The 21,666-nt window shown below is 34.4% G+C and overlaps 3 protein-coding genes across 5 annotated transcripts; 1 reads left to right on the top strand and 2 right to left on the bottom strand.

Annotated features, from left to right (window-relative positions):
• Window positions 1–2,251: 2,251 nt before the first annotated feature.
• On the bottom strand, window positions 2,252–2,848 carry LOC132612657 (uncharacterized). Its single transcript, XM_060326772.1, has one exon. The coding sequence runs from the start codon at window positions 2,846–2,848 to the stop codon at window positions 2,252–2,254; it is 597 nt and encodes a 198-aa protein (XP_060182755.1).
• Window positions 2,849–4,165: 1,317 nt separating this feature from the next.
• Window positions 4,166–5,846, top strand: LOC132615282 (uncharacterized). Its single transcript, XM_060329847.1, has 2 exons — window positions 4,166–4,640; window positions 5,247–5,846. Exons 1-2 carry the CDS (start codon window positions 4,557–4,559, stop codon window positions 5,496–5,498), a joined length of 336 nt encoding a protein of 111 aa, XP_060185830.1. The 5' UTR covers window positions 4,166–4,556; the 3' UTR covers window positions 5,499–5,846.
• A 7,602-nt stretch (window positions 5,847–13,448) lies between these two features.
• Window positions 13,449–20,893, bottom strand: LOC132615793 (uncharacterized). 3 transcript variants are annotated; one of them, XM_060330383.1, is made up of 17 exons: window positions 20,645–20,893; window positions 20,445–20,539; window positions 19,523–19,639; window positions 18,854–18,889; window positions 18,621–18,716; window positions 18,200–18,283; window positions 18,007–18,125; window positions 17,773–17,874; window positions 16,969–17,085; window positions 16,435–16,503; window positions 16,198–16,264; window positions 15,520–15,573; window positions 15,349–15,435; window positions 14,772–14,819; window positions 14,578–14,616; window positions 13,981–14,120; window positions 13,449–13,883 (listed from the first exon to the last, which is right to left on the bottom strand). In XM_060330383.1, exons 2-16 carry the CDS (start codon window positions 20,460–20,462, stop codon window positions 14,013–14,015), a joined length of 1,161 nt encoding a protein of 386 aa, XP_060186366.1. In that variant the 5' UTR covers window positions 20,463–20,539; window positions 20,645–20,893; the 3' UTR covers window positions 13,449–13,883; window positions 13,981–14,012. The 3 variants fall into 3 exon arrangements, with proteins under 3 accessions (XP_060186366.1, XP_060186365.1, XP_060186367.1); XM_060330382.1 differs by having other exon boundaries at window positions 13,969–14,120; window positions 20,645–20,891; XM_060330384.1 differs by having other exon boundaries at window positions 13,969–14,120; window positions 18,200–18,280; window positions 20,645–20,890.
• Window positions 20,894–21,666: the final 773 nt, after the last annotated feature.

Genomic DNA, 21,666 nt, shown 5'->3' with positions numbered 1-21,666 from the left:
ATGGAAGAAACAAAATCAGCAAATCTTTTATACCAAGCTCTCGGTGCTTGCTTAAGCCCATATAAGGACTTGTGCAACAAACACACATAATCAGGATGAGATGGGTCTCTAAAACCCATTGGCTGATGCATATACACTGTCTCCTTGAGCTCGCTATGAAGAAATGCATTTTTGACATCCAATTGATGAATGGGCCAATGCTTAGATAGAGATAGACTTAATACAATGCAGATAGTTGCTAGCTTCACTACTGGACTGAAAGTCTCACCACAATCAATGCCAACCTGTTGTGTTTTTCCATCACCTACAAGACGGGCTTTATGCCTCTCAAAATCACCATTAGACTTTTCTTTATGAGTAAAAATCCACATAGAACGAATAACATTCACATTAGGTGGACGGGGTACCAAATCCCATGTCTTATTTTTAATAAGAGCATCATATTCATCATCCATGGCAAATTTCCAATTCGGGTCACATAGTGCATCCAACGGTTTATGAGGTATGGGGGACTTCGTAACCGTTGTATGTAGATTAAATGGGCGCTTGGGCTTAAAAACCCCGTGTTGACTACGAGTGACCATGCGTGGTTGGGTATTGGGTTGCTGGACAGGAGGAGGAATGGGTGAGTTGTGTGGGCTGGGGACAGGCTGTTGGGCCAGATTCGCGGGCTGGGCCAGAGGAGAGGAAGACGCATGCTGCTGCCTAGGTGAGCAGGAGTCTGCGTGGGCCTGATTAGCAGGCGGCCCATCAGAGAGTGGCGTGGGCTGCTGGCCCAGACCAAGCGAAATAACACTGGGCAGCGTTGGTTAAGAACAAGGCTGCGATGTTGGGCCGTTTGTGAGATGATGGACCAAGTAAGGGGAAAGGCCATCATCAAGGAAGTCATAAGTGGTGGCAGTTGGAGTATGGATTTTAGAGAACGGAAATTGAGTCTCATCAAATAAAATGTGACGAAAAATAATGATTTTATTTGAGGATAAATCAAAACATTTGTAGCCACGATGGTTTGGTGGATATCCCAAAAATACACAACGAGTTGACCGAGATTGCAACTTGTGAATAGTAGTAGATGGACAGAGGGGATAACATAAACACCCAAAGACCCGGAGATGAGAATAAGATGGTTTCCGTTGGTAAAGGACTTCTAAAGGTGATTTTTGACCCAATAACTTGCTTGGTAAGATATTAAGGAGATAATTCGCCATTTGCAATGCATGATGCCAAAAAGATGGAGGAATAGAGGCATGAGCAAGAAGAGTCCGGATGACATTATTTATTGAACAAATTTTTCTTTCGGCTTTCCCATTTTGAGAGGATGTAAGAGGACACGAAAGACGAAAAGACATCCCATTGGACTAACAAAATTTTCTGAATTGACCATTATCATATTCCCTCCCATTATCACATTGGACATTCTTGATAGGACGTTCAAATTGAGTATGAACGTGGGCCTTAAAAGCTAAGAATTTTGAGTAAACATCAGATTTTCTAGCTAAAGGGAAGGCCCACAAATATTTGGTAAAATCATCCAAAAAAGGAACGTAATAACGATGCCCCATAGAACTCAAAATGGAAGAAGTCCACAAATCACTATGAATAATGTCAAAAGGAAATATAGTTTCGGAAATAGAACTAGCAAAAGGCAATTTAACATGTTTACCAAGCACGCAAGAATGACAAATACTAGATGAACTAGAACTATTACATTCAATGCTTTTATTGTGCTTAAGAAAATCCAAAATAGAAGCTCCCGGGTGACCCAAACGATCATGCCAAAGTGTAGAAGACAAGGTAGCAAAAGTTGATGGTGAATTTGTGGTATTTTTTATGGTGGATAATGGATAAAGATCACCCCTACTATCACATCTCATGAGAGTCGTCCCCGTCCGGAAATCCTTCACAGAAAACCCATAAGGATCAAATTCAACACTTACAGAGTTATCAGTAGTAAATTTACGAACCGATATTAAATTCTTTATGAGTTTTGGAGCATGAAGGACATTTTTTTAAAATAATGGAGGCTTCGGGGGAGACAATTTAGCATGACCACAACCACGAATTGGAATTGAATTACCATTACCAACAACAATACCAGTATTATGATTGCTCAAATTAAAATAAGACGAGAGAGTACCGTTCGTGGACGTCATATGGGATGTGGCGCCGGTATCCATATACCAATTGGGGTCGGGTTGGCTAAAGGTTATTGTGTGCAAGGCGGATTTAATGTCAGTTGGAGCCCACTGTGTTATTGGACCTGCTGCTGTGGTCTTGAGCCCAAGATCCCTGGTTGGGCCATCATCCTTGTTGGGCCAGAAGGTGGACGAGCCCACTGTGTTGTTGGATATGGGCAAGGGGGAGCCCAGTGAGGCATCCATCCCCATGGCCAAGGTGAAGGAGGATTCTGCCACTGCTGCTGCACCGGTACCTGCTGCGTCTCGCCGGAGCTACGACCACTACCGTGACGGTTGCCACCGCCGCCGCCAGAACCACGATTTTTGTGGTTATTTTTGCCCCGATTATGGTGAGAATGACTCGAATTGTCAAGAGACGCAGAGTCATCAAACTCACGGTGGGAAGCTGCCACCATAGCCGCCGGTGAGTCATCATTCATTTCAGCCAATGCCTTTTCCTCAAGGCACAGACTCGAGCGAGCTTCGGAGAATGGTGGAAGGGGCTTACTTTGACGGATATGAGTGCCCACGTTCTTGTACGCCTCGGTGAGGCCAACCACCAGTTGAAGAACGAGGCGGTTGTCGGTTACTGGAGCCCCCACGCTCTTGGGTTGATCGGCCAGGGTCTTGAGTCGTTGACAATACGCCAAAGCGTTTGGAAAATCCCACATCTTGACATGAGAGAAATCGTGTTCCAAGGCAACGGCACGGGAGTTCTTGTTGTCTTGAAAGAGATTACGGAGGCGATCCCAGGCCTCCTTTGCCGAGATATCTTCTTCGATGATTGTATGCAATAAGTCAGTGGAGATGGTTGCATACACCTATTGAAGTACCGTGGCATCCAAGGTGGACCACAACTCCTTTTCTTTGTCGGTGGAAGGAGCCTTCTCCTTTCCGGTTGGCAGAATGTGGGAAAGGACACGGTGAGACCGGGCATGAAGCTTGAATAATTCGGCCCAAGCCGAAGAATGTTCCGTTTCCATCTCAAGAGTGATCGGAATGTGATTCTTGATGTTGGAGACAGCCAAAGTAGGGTGGAGCTTGGTGTCTGTCATTGATGGAAGACAAGGAAAATGGACGGAAAAATAGAGGAGGGGGAAGGAGACTAGGGCAGCGGAAGATGAAGGTGGAGAGAAGAAAGAGAAACCCTAGTATCTGATACCATGAAAGAGATTAATTCCGTGATCATTCTCATTGATTGAGTTGGTTAATATACAACAGTTACAACGTAATATTAGGCTACAAATGAGGAACTAATTTGACTAATTGATGCTAACGTATACTAACCTAAAATAGGAGATTTACAAAATATTCTTTGACTAAATATTTACATAATCTATCATAAATTATTTTAGATGGTAACAATTATATGCATTGTTGTTTTTTATTAGTGTGAGCAGATATGAACAATGAGTTCGTCTATCGAATCATAAGAGACGTTAGAGGCAAATTAAAGATGGACGATGCTCGATACAAGGAAGGATAAGAATAGATAACTGTTATGAGAAAAGATGTTTTAAGGGGGTGAAATAAATTTTTTGACCCTTTACAAACTTTTTTAATTTTATGACTCTTTTACGCTGGTAAAAAATAAAGATTAGCGAAATTTACCAAACACTAAAAACAATGAATTTAGAGACCATACAAAGGTGGTATGTTAGTACAAATTAGTACTACAAAAGAATCAAAAGTAGTGTTGCTTTTGAATTGCAAAACAATTATTGGATTCTATTGTGTCTAAATTACCTTTCAAAAGAATGTTACTATTAGAGAATCTTCTACGTATTAGTTTTTGTGCAATTTTATCTCTGCATAGTTTTAAATTTTCTATTTTGGTTAATTGATTTTTTAAAAGCAATTAACTGTATTTAGGAAAACTTTTCTATTTATCCAATCCAATGGAGATGACTTATCTGTCAATTGTCATGAGAAACTTATTTTTCAAAATAGCTGATAGAGGCCAATAATGACACACATAATTCCACTCACATAGTCACCTAGTGTGTTACTGCTATGCCTGTGACTTCCCACTTGCACTATAATCCTAACTGTGACCCAACTAAACCACTCATTTCACTTCCCTTCCTTCCCCCAAAATCTCCATTTTCCTTTTTGCCTTTTTCTTTTCCATTTTCAAACAACACACACACCCCTGACTTCTAATTTTAACTCTTTCTTGACTGTTCATTGCCATTAATCCAACACCCCACTTGTTCTTCTTCCTAACTACTTTATTTATGTGAAGAAAGATGAAGAACCAACCTTAAAGTTACAATCTTGAGTAAATTTTTTTTTCTTTTCCTCAAAATTGTGAGAATATATTGAACAAAGATATATTCATCTTTGTGTTTTGTTAAGAAAGAAAGGAAGAAAATAAAGATGTCTGCTACTATTAGTGGGGTTCTTTTCCCCTTTCTATTTTTTGTGTTATTTATTAGTTCTCATAGTGCCCCAATTTCCCAAGTAAGTTGTTTTCTCTCTTAATACTGTTTCTTGATAGATCCCATCATAGTTCTTGGTATAAAGATTGAATTTTTATGGAATATTTAGATATGTTTTGCTTATGTAGGCAAAAGGGTGTGAAATTGTGACTATAAAGATTGAAGTTTTTATGGAATGTTGAACTATATTTTGCTTATAGGCAAAAGTTCTGAAATGGTGACTCTAAAGATTGAATTTTATGGAATATTGTGATGTATATTGCTTCTCTAGGCAAAAGGGTGCCTATAAAGATTGAATATTTATGGAATATTGAGCCATGTTTTACTTCTGTAGCCAAAATGGTCTGTGATGGTTGTCTATAAAGATTGAATTTTAATGTAATATTGAGTTGTATTTTGTTTCTATAGGCAAAAGGGTCTGAGATTGTGCCTATAAAGATTGAAATTTTATGGAATGTTAAGCTATATTTTGCTTCTGTAGGCAAAAGGGTCTGAGATTGTGCGTATAAAGATTGAATTTTTATGGAATATTGAGCCATATTTTGCTTCTGTAGGCAAAATGGTCTGTGATGTTTGCCTATAAAGATTGAATTTTTATGGAATACTGAGCTCTTTTTTGCTTGTGCAGGCAAAAGGATCTGAAATGGTGCCACTAATTGAGCCAGGGAAGGCAGAAAAAATGATGCTTATGCTGAATGACACAAGGAGGAAGCTTGGGAGTTTTCAGATTTGTGCACTTTGCACTTGCTGTGGTGGGGTAAAATCAGTATGCTTGCCTACTCCTTGTTGCTATGCTATCAATTGCAACATACCAAACAGGCCTTTTGGTACCTGTTCTTTCACTCCCAAAACTTGTAATTGCTTTGGATGCCATTACTAAATCCCACAAGAAATCAAAAAGTATCTCTCTTTCTATAAAAGAAAAGAAGGGGAGAAAAGTTAAGTCACATTAGATCTTTTTTTGGTCTTTGATTTGTTTTTCTGTGAGTCTGAAAGGGGAGATGGAATATCTGTTCTTAGATTTGATTTGTTTATAATTGTTTCAAGGACAGCTATTTCCAGGTAATCTTTTGCTACTTGATGATGGGATTTGTGCCCTTGAAGTAGTGTTAGTGTTTACTTTTTCAGTAATGAAAAAATGTGATTCTTTTTTCTAATTAAGTAGCAAAAAACATGGATGAAGTACTAGTTTCAGAGTGAAGTATAATACATATATCCATTGAGTGTTTCTCTCTCTTTAATGAAGTTTAGTGGAGTTGTATATTAACAATGTTAGCATATTTTATTGTTGTTGATAGTTTCTTTCATTATAAAATATTATTTGCTTAAAATGAGGATGGCAATTGAGGTATTCATTGATGTCATTAAGTTATGTTTGTTGTCTCAATGTTTTGGTCATTAATTAATTGGTCAATGTATGGATAACTTTATTTTTATAGGAAAACGATAGTGTAAACACTGAGCCTAAGGTTGAATTTTATCTTGTTGTCTTAGCAGCTAGTCAATTGAAAAATATGGTGTACTGGATTTTCTAGAGAATAGGACAATTGTTGTTTATTATTGAGGTCGAAAGGGTCTTCATGTGATATTGGTTTGCTATTTAACAAATGATGCAGCCCCCACAAGTCCCTATTATGTATAAGGGAAAGAAGAGGAAAGATTGGGAGAGAGCTTTCACTTACCCTAAGCAATAAAGAAATTAGATGGGCTTTTATTGCTAGTGGAGAAGAGAATGAATAGGGTTGTTGTCAATATAAACAAACTTAACAATTATGGTGGGTGGAAGTTGGGTAGGGTAGTTTATCCCAGCTACCATAATAATGCACTGGTGTTTAATTGTAGAGTGCTAGATTCTATGTTCTAAACTTTTCATTTTCCATTGCATGTGTTTAATTATGGTGTCACCATTTATTTCAGCTTTATGTGTGATCTATGTAGATGATGCTAAGTACTTTGGATTAAGTCTTGGTCATGTCAGTACATTTACTTTAGGTCCTACATGTTCTAGGAGTCCTTTTAGTCTTGTCAAAAATTTATATGTCAATATAAAACATTTAAAGATTATACTATTTTATATTTTATTTTGTATAATATTGAGACTAAGATGAGTTTAATGAGTGACATGATTAGTGGTTCTAACTGTATATCAACTTGCTTTGGATTGAGTTGTATAGTAGTTGTAATTCAGAGGTGGTGAATCATGACTTTGTGTGTCAAGGTGCACCTTTCCTCAAGAAGAAAAGGTAGTAGATATATTATAGAATTAACACATCATGGATGGTAGATAAGCATGTGGTGGTCACATGTAACGGTTCTTTTTCTTATAAAGAATAATGGTGTGGTGTTCGAGCCGGTTTGTGTATTTTGATTGTCCTCCTGGATATCTGCTTCCTCCTATCAATTATATTGCTCAGACTCTTCAAAAATATTGTCGCAGCCGTATCGGATCCTTCAAAAATACACTACTTTTGGAGGCCGACACACATCCATTGACATTTTTAAGTGTCCGAGCAGCATAACCTACCAGTACAAGAATCGGAAAACTCTATCGGCGGAGACTTAGACAAATACAAAAAAGTCACCTTGCAATTTTTTTGTCTCCGCTAAGAATTGAACCTTGGTCTCATGTGTTTTTTAGCTTGTTTGGCTAATTTTGAGTTTTGATGGCACTAACTATGCAAGCTTGTGAGTGAATGAGAATGTGAATGGGTGGTGCTGACCAACCAAATCTGAATCTGCTGTTTTAAAACTCTTTGACTCTATAGATGTGTGTGTGTAGGGAATCTAATTGACCTTGAGTTTAGGACAATTATCCTTTAGCAACCCATGTGACCCTTCCTTGGGACAAAATAAGAAGTTTTGTATTTTTGTTTAATCAGCAAGAAGTATGGTGAGATGAATGAAATTCTTATATCTTTAAAAGTCTTGGGTTCGAGTCTCGAAAATGGAGAAATTCCTGACATGAAGTGTTTCTCTGTTTAGTAAATCCTATGCGACACGAACTCGAATTAATTTCCCTTATGAATTCCGGATACCGAAAGCATAAAATAAGGAAAAAGAAAAGAAAAGAAATGTTTTAAAGAAGTGGTTGCTTTTGGTGATAATTTATGTTGAGTTCAAGAGTTGCTGCTATTTCATTATAACTTATATACAATGCTACTATAATTCTTTTTACGCTATTAAGTTACTCAAAAGATGTTTATATAGGCAATTTTCAATAAAATATGAAATTTGTAATCTTGAAATAAGACAAATTATGTTACGATGAGTAGAGATTAATGGATAGCGTCAAATTTCTCTACATTTTGGTGTATATAAATTAATTTCTTTCGTTATTTAATAGGAAAAACACTACATAACTAGAGATATTGCCATCAAAAGGGAAAGTAGTGACTTATATGCACATAAATTTAAAACTTAGGTGTTTTTTTTTTTTTTTTTTTTTGGGAGGGGGGGTGGGTGGGTGGGTGGGGGACTGGTGAGTAAGAATTTAAAGATATATTGTGAGGTCATTACATTGGAAGACAGGGCATCAAATGACATTAATCGAACATTTCCAAAAAGCCTAAAAGGACCAATAGGTCGGACAAAAGAGTACTAACTATGAGCTAGGGTTAAATTTTTTTCCCAAATTAGAGCAACCAAAGAAGATGGCAAAAAGATAAAAAAGGAGGACCATATATGTGTTTTAGATTAAAGAGAAAAGAAGTCAAAGAAACATGTGCTTCTCTGTTTGAAAATTTGGTACTCTTTCCTTTTATAAAATAAAATTTTAATAATTTGAATTTTTAAAGGCTCTATTGAATTTAAATAGCATGTATCCAAAATTAAAGAAAATGTTAGCTTTCTTAGAAAGATATAAACTTTCAATCATGAGCATCATTCATTTTCCTTTGGTTAAAAATATAAACAAAAGTATAAGCAAAGAGATAAGAAGTCTTCATGTAGAAACAACCAAAAGACCTCAAATCATAAGCAACAGTAAAGTAACCTAACAACCATGGCCAATGAGAGGGTCGGGATATAATGGTAATTGTTCCTTCGTCCTTAACCAAAAGTCTCAATTTAAGTTCTAGATATGAAGTTGATTTTATTAGGCAACAGGTACCAAAAACCAGGTGGAGAATAAAAAACCCAACTATCATGTTTTTTTCTTTCTTTTTTTTGATACCAACAAGTTATAGCACGATTTTATTCTGTTGTCTTTTTCTTTTTAGCCTAGTTTGGATATGCAGTTGTGGCCAGCTTGACATAAAAAGGTGGAAAAGAAGATAGTTCAGCGCACAGATTTTCGATAATGTACGCAGTTTTATTTTGTATTCCTGCAAATATTGTATCCAAATATTCTCGACTTTCTGTCTATATTAGACTTCGAGCCGTTACTATAATCCACCATAAAGGTTGTGGTACAATGAATACAATTCCTTCTATATTAGACTTCGAGCCGTTAAAATAAAAAACATCTTGATAGGAGTGCCCTACTCAACGTCCGGTGGGGACTAAAGCCAAATCTAGATGGTGTCAACCGGTTCCAACCGGAACCGGACCGGTAACCGGTTAGGAAACCGGCCGGTTCCGGTTCCAAAACCGGAACCGCCTAACCGGTTCCGGTTCCAAAACCGGAACCGCCTAACCGGTTCCGGTTTAACCGGTTCCGGTTAACCGGTTTGAAGGTCCAAACCGGAACCGGTCCGGTTTGGACTCGTTAAATTTTTTTTTTTTTTTTTTTTTGTATTATATATATATATTATAGTATTTATTTGTATATTGTAGGTATATTTACATATGTTATACAATTTTATAATTAAAGTTTAAATATTTACTGACTAACAGCCTAACAGCAAGTCAGCAATACAGAATAATGCTTTTCATACACATATATATGTATAACTTACATATACTTATATATATGTACTATATACTTATATATATGTATAACTTAATATATATATATATATATATATATATATATATACTATATGTACTTATATATATGTACTATATACTCTATATACTTATATATATGTATAACTTAATATATATACTATATATACTTATATATATGTATAACTTAATATATATACTAAATATATGTATAACTTAATATATATACTATATATATGTACTATATACTATATATAGGATAGCTTAATAGATATATAGGTATAACTTAATATATATACTATATATACATATCTACTATATATACAATATATACTATATATATTTATATAATATATATACTTATATACTATATATACTTATATATGTGTATAACTTAATATATATACTATATATACTTATATATATGTATAACTTAATATATATACTATATATATGTACTATATACTATATATAGGATAGCTTAATAGATATATAGGTATAACTTAATATATATACTATATATACATATCTACTATATATACAATATATACTATATATATTTATATAATATATATACTTATATACTATATATACTTATATATGTGTATAACTTAATATATATACTATATATACTTACTATATATACTTACTTATTATATATACTATATATACTTACTTATATACTATATATACTATATATACTTACTTATATACTATATATACTTACTTATATACTATATATGTACTATATACTATATATAAGTAAGTATATATAGTAAGTATATATAGTATACTTACTTACTTATATATGTGTATAACTTAATATATATAGTATATATACTTGTATATATGTACTGTATACTATATATACTTACTTATATACTATATACTATATATACTTACTTATATACTATATATACTATTTTTTCTATATATACTATATATACTTATATATGTTTAAGTATACTATATAACTTAAGTATATTCTTAGTATATTTTAGGTATATTCCTAACTTAATAAAAGTAAAAATATAAACACAAATAAATAGAAGAAAGCTCAATGAGCCATATATTTTATTCATTCTTGGATAACATTTATTTGCAAGTTGTATTTTTTTTAACTTGCAAATAATACATGAGTTATACAAAAATAGTAGAATAATAAAATCACCAATTTTGAACCATTTCGTTAATTTCCCCCACATCATATTCGGTCATGGAAATATCTTCAAAGTCTTCCATTTGGTCCGGTCCACTAGCTATCAAATCTTCAATTTCTTCGTCTTCGCCTTGCTCCGCTTCTGAGTTTTGGTTGCGTCGCTCCGATCTAATCCAATCTCGAATGCACACTAGTACTTGCAAGCTAAAGCCGGATAATGAATGTCTATGGTCTCCAATTTGCTGTCTTCCTTGGCTAAATGCGCTCTCCGAAGCCACGGTTGATACTTGAACCGTAAGGATATCTCGAGCCATTCTTGAAAGTATCGGATAGCTTGCCTTGTACTTCTTCCACCATGCTAAGACGTCCACCTCATCCAGTTGGCTGATATCCACATTTGGCTGCATCAAATAAAAGTTAAATTCATCAAAGTTTGCAGTAGAAGAAGATATAGGCTGTGAATCCCCCCCACATTTGAATCCCCCCCACATTTGAACCCGTTTGCTCTCCCCAAACATCCATATGTTTGGTTCTCATATGAGCATTTAGTGTACCCGTTCCACCATCCTTACCAGTTCCTTGCTTAAAACTAAATACTTGTCCACATAGGGTACATGTAACTGATTGATTTTCCCTATCCTTAGTCATAAATTTCCAAACTTTAGCTGTTGGCCTACGAGTTCTAGGCGGTTTGTCTTGTGTATGTGATTGTGCAGGACCTGTATCTCCTATAGGATTTTCGGGGGGTTGTGTTTCATCATCATCATCATCATCTAAGTCTTCATTAAAAGTGTCGGTAAAATGTTGTTGCATTGCCTCATGACCTAAAAGTGGATTATTTCCACCAACATCAATACCTAAATTAGGTGTTTCTTCCACAAATGTTTCCTCATTAAGCGCACCCCTAACAGTACGACTACTACTACCGGCACCACGTCTTAATCTCTTTGACATTATTAAATAGAAATAATTTAAATCACAATAAAATAAATTACAACAAATTAAATTGCTAGAATTAAATTGCGTAAATTAAATTTCAAAAAATAAATTGCTAGAATTAAATTGCGTAAATTAAATTTCGAAAAATAAATTGCTAGAATTAAATTGCAAAAATTAAAGATAGAGTTGGAACGAAGGTACCAAATTGCCGGAATAATTTCCAACAAAGCGAAGGCGGCTAGAATTGCAAATCCACCAAAGCTACTTCGGATTGTTGCAAAATCACCAACTCCACCAACAATATTATAATTGCAAAATTAATAATTGAAAGTTCAAACTATAATAAGACTTTGTGGCTAATTATTGCAAAGTAACTATAATTGAGAGATTGAGATTTGAGAGAAAGATGAAGAAGAGTGAATTGAAATGAAAATGAAGAAGGGTTTATATAGGGGTGGGGGAGGGGTTAAAGTGTTAAAAAAAAAAATTTGGGGGCCAAAAATTAAGAAAATGACCGTTTGGCAACGGCCATTTTTGCAAATGGACCGTTGCCAACGGTCCATTACCGAGGCCCAAGTCCAACGGCTCTTTTTTTTTTTATTTTTTTATTTTTATTTTAACCGGTTTAACCGGTTTAACCGGTCCGGTTCCGGTTAAACCGGTTTAACCGGTTCCGGTTAAGAAAAATTTGGAACCGGACCGGTTAACTAATATCCGGTTAACCGGAACCGGTTAACCGGTTATACCGGTTCCGGTTCCGGTTCCGGTTTAACCGGTCCGGTTACCGGTTAAAACCGGTTACACGGAACCGGTTGACAGGCATAATGAGAGGCCCTAACTTTTCTTTTAAAAAAACTTCTTATATTTATGAAGTCTATTTTTCTAACCGGTGCAATCAACATTGGTAACAAATATATTAGTTTTTCTTCCCCTTTTAATTAAAATCATATCTTTTTACTTTTAAATGCTACTCTCTCCATCCCAACTTATGTGATCCTTTTCACTTTTCGGGAGTTAATTTGACTAAACTTTGAAACTAAATTTGATTAGTTAATTCAATATTTTAAGATTTAAAATTTATATATTTGAAAACTACATGAAAAGTACTATAAGTTATAACTTTTTTTCACATCAATTTGGTGAAAAATACATCTTAGAATGTTGGTCAAAATTTATGCAATTTGAATTTCGAGAAGCAAAAAGTATCATATACATTAGGATAGAGGGAGCGATTTTTTTTTTTTTTTTTTTTTAAAATAAAAATAATAATTCATAAATCTATTATTATTGAAAATGGGCTCCCCAAAATTAAGCCATTGCTTTGGCTGCCTTACCCTTCAGCCGACAATACTTCCTCTTTAATGAACCTTACGTGGGCGAATTAATTCAAATTAGTAAGAGCCTAAAACGAGTACCGGGACGGGAAACAAGAATAATTATTACAGATATCTAAGACTTCCCTTCACTTTAATAGTTGAAAGAAAAGAAGAAAAAAAGATTATCAACAAATTGCACTGAAGTCAAAAGATGATTAAGAAGTATGAATGTGTACAGAAACATTGTCATACATGAAAATTGTGCATATGATAGCAAGACCTTTAGAGAAATGGTCACCTCGTGACAGCTAGGACTATATTTGAATGGATCACTTTGAGTTTTGAGTGTATTATATCATAGGAAAAAGGCTCAAATTTTATTCATCAAGTATACCAAAGATTTACATTTTATTCTCAGTATATTTTGAATGACCTCAAAGTATAACAAAGGTTAAAACTAAGATACTTTGTATAGCAGAGGGGTTCCTTTGTAGCTTTTTGCTATATAATATTTCCGTGATAACCGTGTAACTTTTCACAAAAAATTGCTATTCATAGGGTAAAGGCTACCAAAAAGGGTGAACATTTACAGAGAATCTCAATATATTACATACATTGCTTAAAAAATGTGTAACTCGAATTCCTATACATACAGATACTACACAATCTTTATCACTTTCAACTTTTGAGTATCATATTTATCTATCAAAATTGCAACTTTATAGAAACTGTACATTCTGGCGTTCTAAAATTTAAATTCTTCTACTTTACATTTTTGATGATCATATGATAGATATCTGATTCTTTAAACTGTGAACTCACAAATTTGAGATCCTTCCTTCTGTTAAGGCGAAAATTTTAGCATTGATCATGCTCAATTAGGCAGCTAAATATGCAAACTTTGCCTATCTCCGTTTCTTGAATCTGCAGCATCTCGCCCTCATCTTATCCCATTCTTTTCAAGAACCTACACGTGGAAAATGGGCTGGTTGGGTCAAATTTCGACGGGTCAAAACGGGTTGAATCAATAAAAAATGAGTTGAATTTGCCACCTCTCCGAGAACCTGATGCACTGAAAGTCTATGTAAAGCAAGCTTTACGTCTCTGACTCTGCATAGGGATCCGTCCAACACGTGTCCTCCTCGACTGCCTGTTTCCATCGTCTTTTGAATATCTTATACTCATTGTAGGATTGTCTTCTCACCTGAAGAAGCTCACAACATAACTGGAGTTAAAAAAACGGCTTTTCATTTCTGAATGAACATAAAAAGGAGTGTTTTAAGTGCATTCTTCGTTAGTATTAGACTCCTCGTTTCATTTCACCCTAACATGGCAGAACCCAAATAGCTTGAGATTGAGGCGTAGCTTTTATTGTATTTCATGTTAGACTTCCACTCAATCTTGATACTACTAAATCAGTTTTACAAGATACCAAATGATCATACAATATTGTCAACACACAAAATCTCTCCTTCCACGCATATTGAAAGAATGACATGAGACATCCCGGAGGAAAATGGAACAGAAGAAAAAAGGAATAAAAGAAAGAATAATGGTTTCTTCGCTCAGATCATAATGACAGTTCGGCCAACTAAATTTTGACTCCAATGTCAGTTTGCAAAAATAGTAGTGTTCATGATAAAAGTGGACCAGAAGCTTACCTCCACTCTGAAATTGAGAGCATTGGGTTGAGATGGTGCCTGCATTCATGAAAATAGTATTTAGCTCTGATGTTAAATAAAAAACGCGTTAAAAACTCATGAGTAAACACATCTATTATGGTGGACGCGGCAGGTAAGCTTTTTACTCTTTCTAATATAAAAAATAATCGCTGGATAAGCTATTTAAAACATACTTGTTTTCCAAGGCTTGTGATGTTTTCTCCACTCACTGTCAAATTCTTCTGCATGATTGACATCAACATGAAAAAGTCAGAAATTGAAGAGGAATAGCCTGAATGCGCAAATCTCAGGAAAATTTAATTGTTTCACAAATAAGAAGAGAAGAATTAGAACTTTGTAATATACTCAAAAGAATGTTGTAAGTGTGGACCACAAGCATAACAGGTTGACACATAGAAAGGAAACTTTACTGCTGCTACTGCTTAATATTTTTTCAGAGAACTACAAAAGGAAATATCATGTTGAAGGAAAAAGCATTGTGTTACATGTCTCTTTATGCCGAAATGAACTCAAAACAGTCGACTTCATGGAGTGAAATGTGTAAGTACAGACTGTCGATCAGGCGGGAACATCAACCTAACGTGACTGCTTCAATATTATCTCACACATACAGTTTATTTGTCGGTTGCAGTTTTCAAAGTTCATTTTGAATGTGCTTGTGTTCTTCTCTTATCTTGAAGTACTTGAAGAGTTAAAAGAAAAAATCAATGACTACAACAAAAAAATAATGTATTACCATGTTGTAATTACCTTCTTTTCAGGCTCTCCTAGTGTCGGAAGGCCATAATGAACAATGTATTCAGCATCGACAACCCCAATATTTAGAGTTCGGTCTCCCTATGACAAAAATGACCAAGGAGCATCAACAACTCACGACTGTAACATAAGAAAAATTAATGCCCTGCCCAAATCTAGAACTACCTGTGCACAGTAACCAAGTTGCATGTCCAAACCCCAAGCATGGATCAAGTCATTCTGTGAGAAAACAGAGAACTAATGAGAAGTAAATATTGATTATGCCGGATGAACTGAACTAAACAGCGGATTAGAACAATGATTAGCCTGTTCGACCAAGCTTCTAAAATCTGCTTATTTTGAAAAATACTTTTTGGCAGAAGTGCTATTCAAAAAAGTACTATTGGAGAGTAGCAATTTGTGTTTGGCAAATCAATTTGTAAAGTACTTTTGTCAACATTAGAGCAATACTTGTGCTTGACCAATATTTCAAAAGTGCTTCTGGGAAAAGCTACTTTTTTTAACTTTTGAAACACAACTTCTGCTATTACTCATGAGTACTATTTTTTCCCTAAAAGCTTGAACAAAAATACCTCAACTTTCTAAAATAAGCACTTTCTGGAAAAAATAATTAGTACCTTTGGCTTCCCAAAAAGTTGGCCAAACAAGCTATAAGTTGAAGTCAGCAGCCAGTAAAAATGAATGATTTCAGCTGTGACATGATCCAGCTTATCATATAAACGGGCAATCTATATAACTTTTTCTTCAAAGACCAAGTTTTAACAGTACAAACACAAGAAATGCAGCTATAGCATGACATATATAATTATATGGTAACAATACATCGTTTCTAAAAGGAAAAACCTGGATCATATACCAGACGCAGCGCCAGGCAGAGTTTGAAAACACAGGAGCCATTACTTCTATCCACCTGCAATATCAGAGACGCCTTATGACTTCCGTAAAATAATTGAATTTCTACCTTTTCCATGCAGAAAAGGAGGTTATTGCTGTAATGTTCTGATTTCTGTTCCTAATTATTTCCTATCAAGATAAAAAGACTTTAACCCATGAGTGGTGCATAAAACAAAATTAAGTTACCCTGTACAAGGAGGAGCCATACTGTTATAGTCACACCGAGTGCCAGTATCGCCAGCCTTATAAGTCCTCCTGCAATGTAATGTGTTTAAATCAATTAATTCCAACATCACAATATCTAGTCCTTTTTAATCAAAGGCCATAAATTCATACAGTTACTAGCATTAATAAGTTTATGTTTGACTAATCAATTTGAAAAGCACTTTTGAGCAGCAATTAGTGTTTGACAAAGCTTTTAAAAAGTGCTTCTAAGTAATAAGGTACTTTTTTTTTTTTTTTTTTTTTTTCAGTTTCTCAAAAATAGCTTCTACTTCTACTCAAAAGCACGTTTGTTTCTCCTAGAATCTTGGCCGAACACCTCAAGTTTGCAAAAAAAAAAAAAAAAAAAAGCACTTTTAGCCTTGGACAAGCTTGGCCAAACAGGCTATAAGTGGAAAACTAAAGCCTTATGAGTACCATTCTTTTACCGCTATATGCTAGCTAAAATATAGATATATGAAAGAACATACTAAGACACAAAATTGTCTATAAAAAAACCTGTGCACTCTTGATCTCCTTCCACGAGCAGTAATCTGATGATGCACCTCTGATTTTCCGATATCTAGTGCTGGTTGTGAAATCTCAAGACCTTCTTCTCTCACAATAGATATATATCTACATGGATAATGCAAGTCAGGTTTAGTATATACAGTATTTGATTGGAACACTTCGTATCTTTTTTTAGTGGTTTCCAAAACATACATAAAACTGAATGCATATAATGCAACCAAAACAACCCTCCCCTTCTATCAAATGGAACATGTAGTAAAGATGTCAAATAGAGATATAGGACATCCTATCTAGACAACTATTCCACTATAGTCAAACCACTCTATAACGACGTCATTTGTCTGGATATTTTTTTGGCTGCTATTGTGAAATGCTGTTATAGAGAACATATACTATAGCATAACATGAAAAATCGCACATAAAACTTGGCCGTTATAGTAAAATGTTGTTATAGAGGATAGTTGTTATGGAGAGATTCTGACAGTATATAGATTACTCATAGCAGTGGATCTACTCCTCCAAAGTTTATGAAGATTCAACAAAGACAAAGCCAAAAAAGAAAAAGAGAATCAGCAATTTCGTATCAAGGTTTACAACGAAGAAACTTCGCCGAAATTAATACCAAAATTTAATATTGGATCATAAAATGATTATTTTTACTGGGTATGTTGTTGTTGTTGTAAAATGATTATTTTTCAAATGCAAAGTGAAAACAATGAAATGGCTCCAACAAAATAGTTCAGATGGTACTCCATCTCCTTTATTCTTGAGTATATACCAACTTTCACATACCGTTTTGGGTTGAAATTTTCTACTCCGAGGTCTTCATCCCAGAGGAAGATATAACTGTACTCAGCAACTATATCTGGATGTAAGAATCTCTTTGCAAACCACCTGTTATATTCATAATTACAAAAAATAAGAGTTAAGTGCAAGCAGAAAATGTTCTATACTAAAGCAACTGCATATGAAAAATACGCATGTGTCCTTGTTTCCCTCCATTGGAGATGCAAATAAAAAGTGTACCATTTTGTTTGGTTCAAAGCTGAGATGTGTAGTACACTGTTACTCCATTTAAAAGTCCTCCATTCATCAACAATACCATCGTAGTGAAAAAGCATCACCACAAAATCACTTGATAGAAACTGCCAACCAATTCAATGAGTGGACTTATGGTAATTGTATGTCATAAAATATGCAAAATATTTAAACAACTCACCTTTTGTACTATTTTGTTTACTGTTTCCTTTTGCTTTATCCCAACAGCTGCGGCAAACAGGTACTTTGAAGGCTCTTTTTTCTGCTAAACCACAATTAGAAAGTAATTGAGTTGTATTTGTACTGTAGTGTGGAAGAAAATATTAGAGTAACAGTTGAAATTTTAAGAGAAAATGGCACATTTTACCCTAAATTAGATTTGAAATATAGAAAGTTGCGAAAGTTTCACAAAATAATATTATTAATAGAATGTGCCAAACATTGTTGGATGTACTAAGAAGGAAAGAGTATCATATAGAAGGGAAAGAGTGGAAGAGTGGTATCTTACTTTGTGAAAGAGGTACGATTCATTTTCAACAGAAACATTGAACTCTCAATGTAGAACTTATGAGGAACATGGAAAAGATGGATATGAAATTAACCTCTGGATAACCCCATAAGGGCCGTCTTTCCAAGTTGGAAGTCTTAGCAATAATACCTTCAGGTAACGGCTCACTTCCATTAGGCCTGCATTCATTCTAAAACGGATGACAAAAATTATTTATGTGAAAAATAAGAACAACATCAAGGTACTCAGAAACCAATGAATAAAGTCAATCCCATTAATTTATGAGTTTGTGAAAAACCATGAATCAATAAGGACCAATAAACAAACCTTACATGAGCTTCGCACTTTCCAGCGAAAACTTTTCTGCACAATAGAATTCTTATGATTATCCATTCCCATTGTGCATAACTAGTACAGATATTAATCAAAACACGAAAAATACAACTTGCTCTTTTGTATATAAGTCACAAACACTATGAGAATGAAATAGATTGTAATCGGTTACCCGCATTTGGACATACATTTATATGCAAATAATGAACTATTATATGGCAATCAGTGTTGTTTTACCATTTCGTTCGTAGTTTCAACTACAACTTGAAATAGAGAATTCAAAGTTGAGAAACTGATTGGAGGAGTGTTTAAGTGAAATCATAGTTTTTACTGGCAAAAAACTTCAACCCTGTTTGGAGTGTGATTCACGTCCAAACACAAATAAAATGAGTACTATTTTTCAACTTCAACTTCAAAAACTTGTTTTTTCACCTTCAACGAATTATGTCCAAACGAGGAATCTCAAGTAGGCCATATTCTGTTGAGCACAATTGGCTGCTCATAACATGAAAAAAAATGAGTGTAAAGAAGTGTAATGCTGGAGTTGGTCCTTAAGTTGCATTTTGAAATGATAAAGCTTAAGTTGTGAGCAACTAATTGTGCTCAACGATACACAATATATTCCATAAACCACAGGAGAGATCAAGAGAATACGACATGCACCTCTTTATGAATCTCTGCAAAGCTCCCTAACAAGAAAATTAGACACAACACGGAAGCTATAGAAAAGAGGGCACATAAACATGACCTCTTGCTTTTTGGATCTTTGAATAATGGCACCTGAAAGTACCAAGAAAGAATCTCATTAGCACATTGAACTGAACATTTCATATAACAAGCTACTTCTTAGTTCTTAACACTACCAAATGATACTAAAATCAATCTAAAGAAAAAACACTATCAAATGAAAGCTTAAGGGAAAAACAAGACACAAGAACTGGTCCCCCCACAACTAATTGCCCATAATAAATGTCTTGTATTGCTATAAGCTATGTTGCTCAGACTCATCAAAAATGTTGTTGGGTGTGTGTCGGATCCTCCAGATATTGTGTATTTTGAAGGATCCGACACGGGTGTGGAAGCATTTTTCGGAGAGTCCAAGCAACACAAGCTACAAGATCAAACCTTTTTTGCATGACTCTAAAACTTTCCGAAATAGATAACATGAAACATCAATATAGTGACTTTAAATTCTTCTTTGATAACCAAGTAATCCCCTGTTTACGATAAAATATGATATGAAAATTAGAACATTATATACAACAATTGGCTGCCTTGTATCAATGGCTTACACAATAACTACATATGGAGGCCGATGAAGTGTATAACCAACGGGTTCAACTGAATCTAGCATTTCCGACACGAAATGTAGATATATACTATATGTGAAAAATGCTAAAAGTTTTACAAACGTTAAATTCGAACCCATAATTTCAGAAGTAGTATAAATATTTTGGTAATAAGATCATGAACCGGTCAAATTTAAATCCTGAGTACACAAACAACATTGCATGAACTTAACCATTGATGAATGCTAAACATGCAAATACGTGAAAAGATAAAAACATAACAAGAAAAAACTTACATAGCCTGAGGGCTTCATGTTCTTTCAAATTAATAAGAATAATAAAGGATCGACTGCTGCCTCTGTCTCCCTGAGATAAAACACTTCTCTGTTTCCTACATAAAAGCACAAATGGATATTATATATAAACACATCAGATTAAAAAACAAAAAAAAACATTTTTAGAAGGCAAATAAAAAGGGTCCTCTCCATAATTCAACCTTTTTCTATATTTGAGAAGAAACAGAAGATTTCCCACTTTTCCTTTTCTTGTTTTTCGGTTAATCTATTGCCTAAAAAATGTTACAAGAAAGAAGAAAAGAAGGATGTTTTTGATAATATATTTGATTGTAGATTTGTTAGTGGGAGATTGTAGAGAGGGGAAACTGAGTCAATTTTTATGACGCGAAGACTACGGCAACAAAAGAACATAAAAAAGAAGATGGAAGTGTGGGGGACGTTGTGGAAGACAATTGCGCGGTTTCCAACTACCAACAATAGTAACCATGTCGAATAAAGATTTAAATTATAATATCTGTAAAATATTAGTGTCTGACTAATTTGCGCACTTGTACCTCTTTGTTTTTTTTTCCATCCCAATACGGCAATACTTGCTACTTGCCAGTAATAAATTTGTCGACATATACTACTCTCTCTATATGATATTTTTCACTTTTCGAAAGTTAATTTAATTAAGCTTTGAAGCTAAATTGTATTAATTTAACTTAATATTTTAAGATTGTTAAAATATACTATATACTATTTGAAAACTACATAAATAGTAAGTAGTACTTAAGTTACAATTTTTCTCATATCAATTTGGTGAAAAAATACATTTTAAAATTTTGATCAAAGCTCATCGGAAAATGAGGTATCACATAAATTGAGACGAAAAAAGTATATTTTTACGATAATAGTGTCCGAATTAACTTGCACACACTTCGATTATTTCATTGAGTATCTGCTACTCCCTCTGTTCCGAAATAATTGTCAAGGTAGCAAAACAAATTTATCCCTAAATAAATGTCACCTTAGAAATTCAACACAAAATCGGCAAATATTTCCAAGTATTAATGAAGAAGCAAAATACCGTACCAAAATAATTTTTCTCCAACAAGCACGAGGTTGTTCCTTAGAAAATTGATCAAACACGTTTTGTTCTTATTGGCACTTGTGTCTTTGTCACCTTTGGTCTAGTTTCCCTCAGTTCAACCAACAAACACTTTGGGAAAAGAATACAACA

The sequence above is a fragment of the Lycium barbarum genome, chromosome 10 (genome assembly GCF_019175385.1).
Source record: "Lycium barbarum isolate Lr01 chromosome 10, ASM1917538v2, whole genome shotgun sequence".
In the NCBI taxonomy this organism is placed as follows: Eukaryota; Viridiplantae; Streptophyta; class Magnoliopsida; order Solanales; family Solanaceae; genus Lycium; species Lycium barbarum.
This window is presented reverse-complemented; position numbering and strand designations above follow the sequence as displayed.

What these genes read in the sequence shown, in the direction of transcription:
- LOC132612657 (XM_060326772.1), bottom strand. Translation starts at nt 2,848, where the DNA reads ATGTGGGATTTTCCAAACGCTTTGGCGTATTGTCAACGACTCAAGACC.
- LOC132615282 (XM_060329847.1), top strand. Translation starts at nt 4,557, where the DNA reads ATGTCTGCTACTATTAGTGGGGTTCTTTTCCCCTTTCTATTTTTTGTG. An exon ending in ATAGTGCCCCAATTTCCCAA is followed by an intron (nt 4,641 to 5,246) that starts GTAAGTTGTTTT and finishes TTGCTTGTGCAG; the next exon opens with GCAAAAGGATCTGAAATGGT.
- LOC132615793 (XM_060330383.1), bottom strand. An exon ending in GAAAATTTCAACCCAAAACG is followed by an intron (nt 17,086 to 17,772) that starts GTATGTGAAAGT and finishes TTATCCATGTAG; the next exon opens with ATATATATCTATTGTGAGAG. An exon ending in TAGGAGAGCCTGAAAAGAAG is followed by an intron (nt 14,820 to 15,348) that starts GTAATTACAACA and finishes TCAATCATGCAG; the next exon opens with AAGAATTTGACAGTGAGTGG.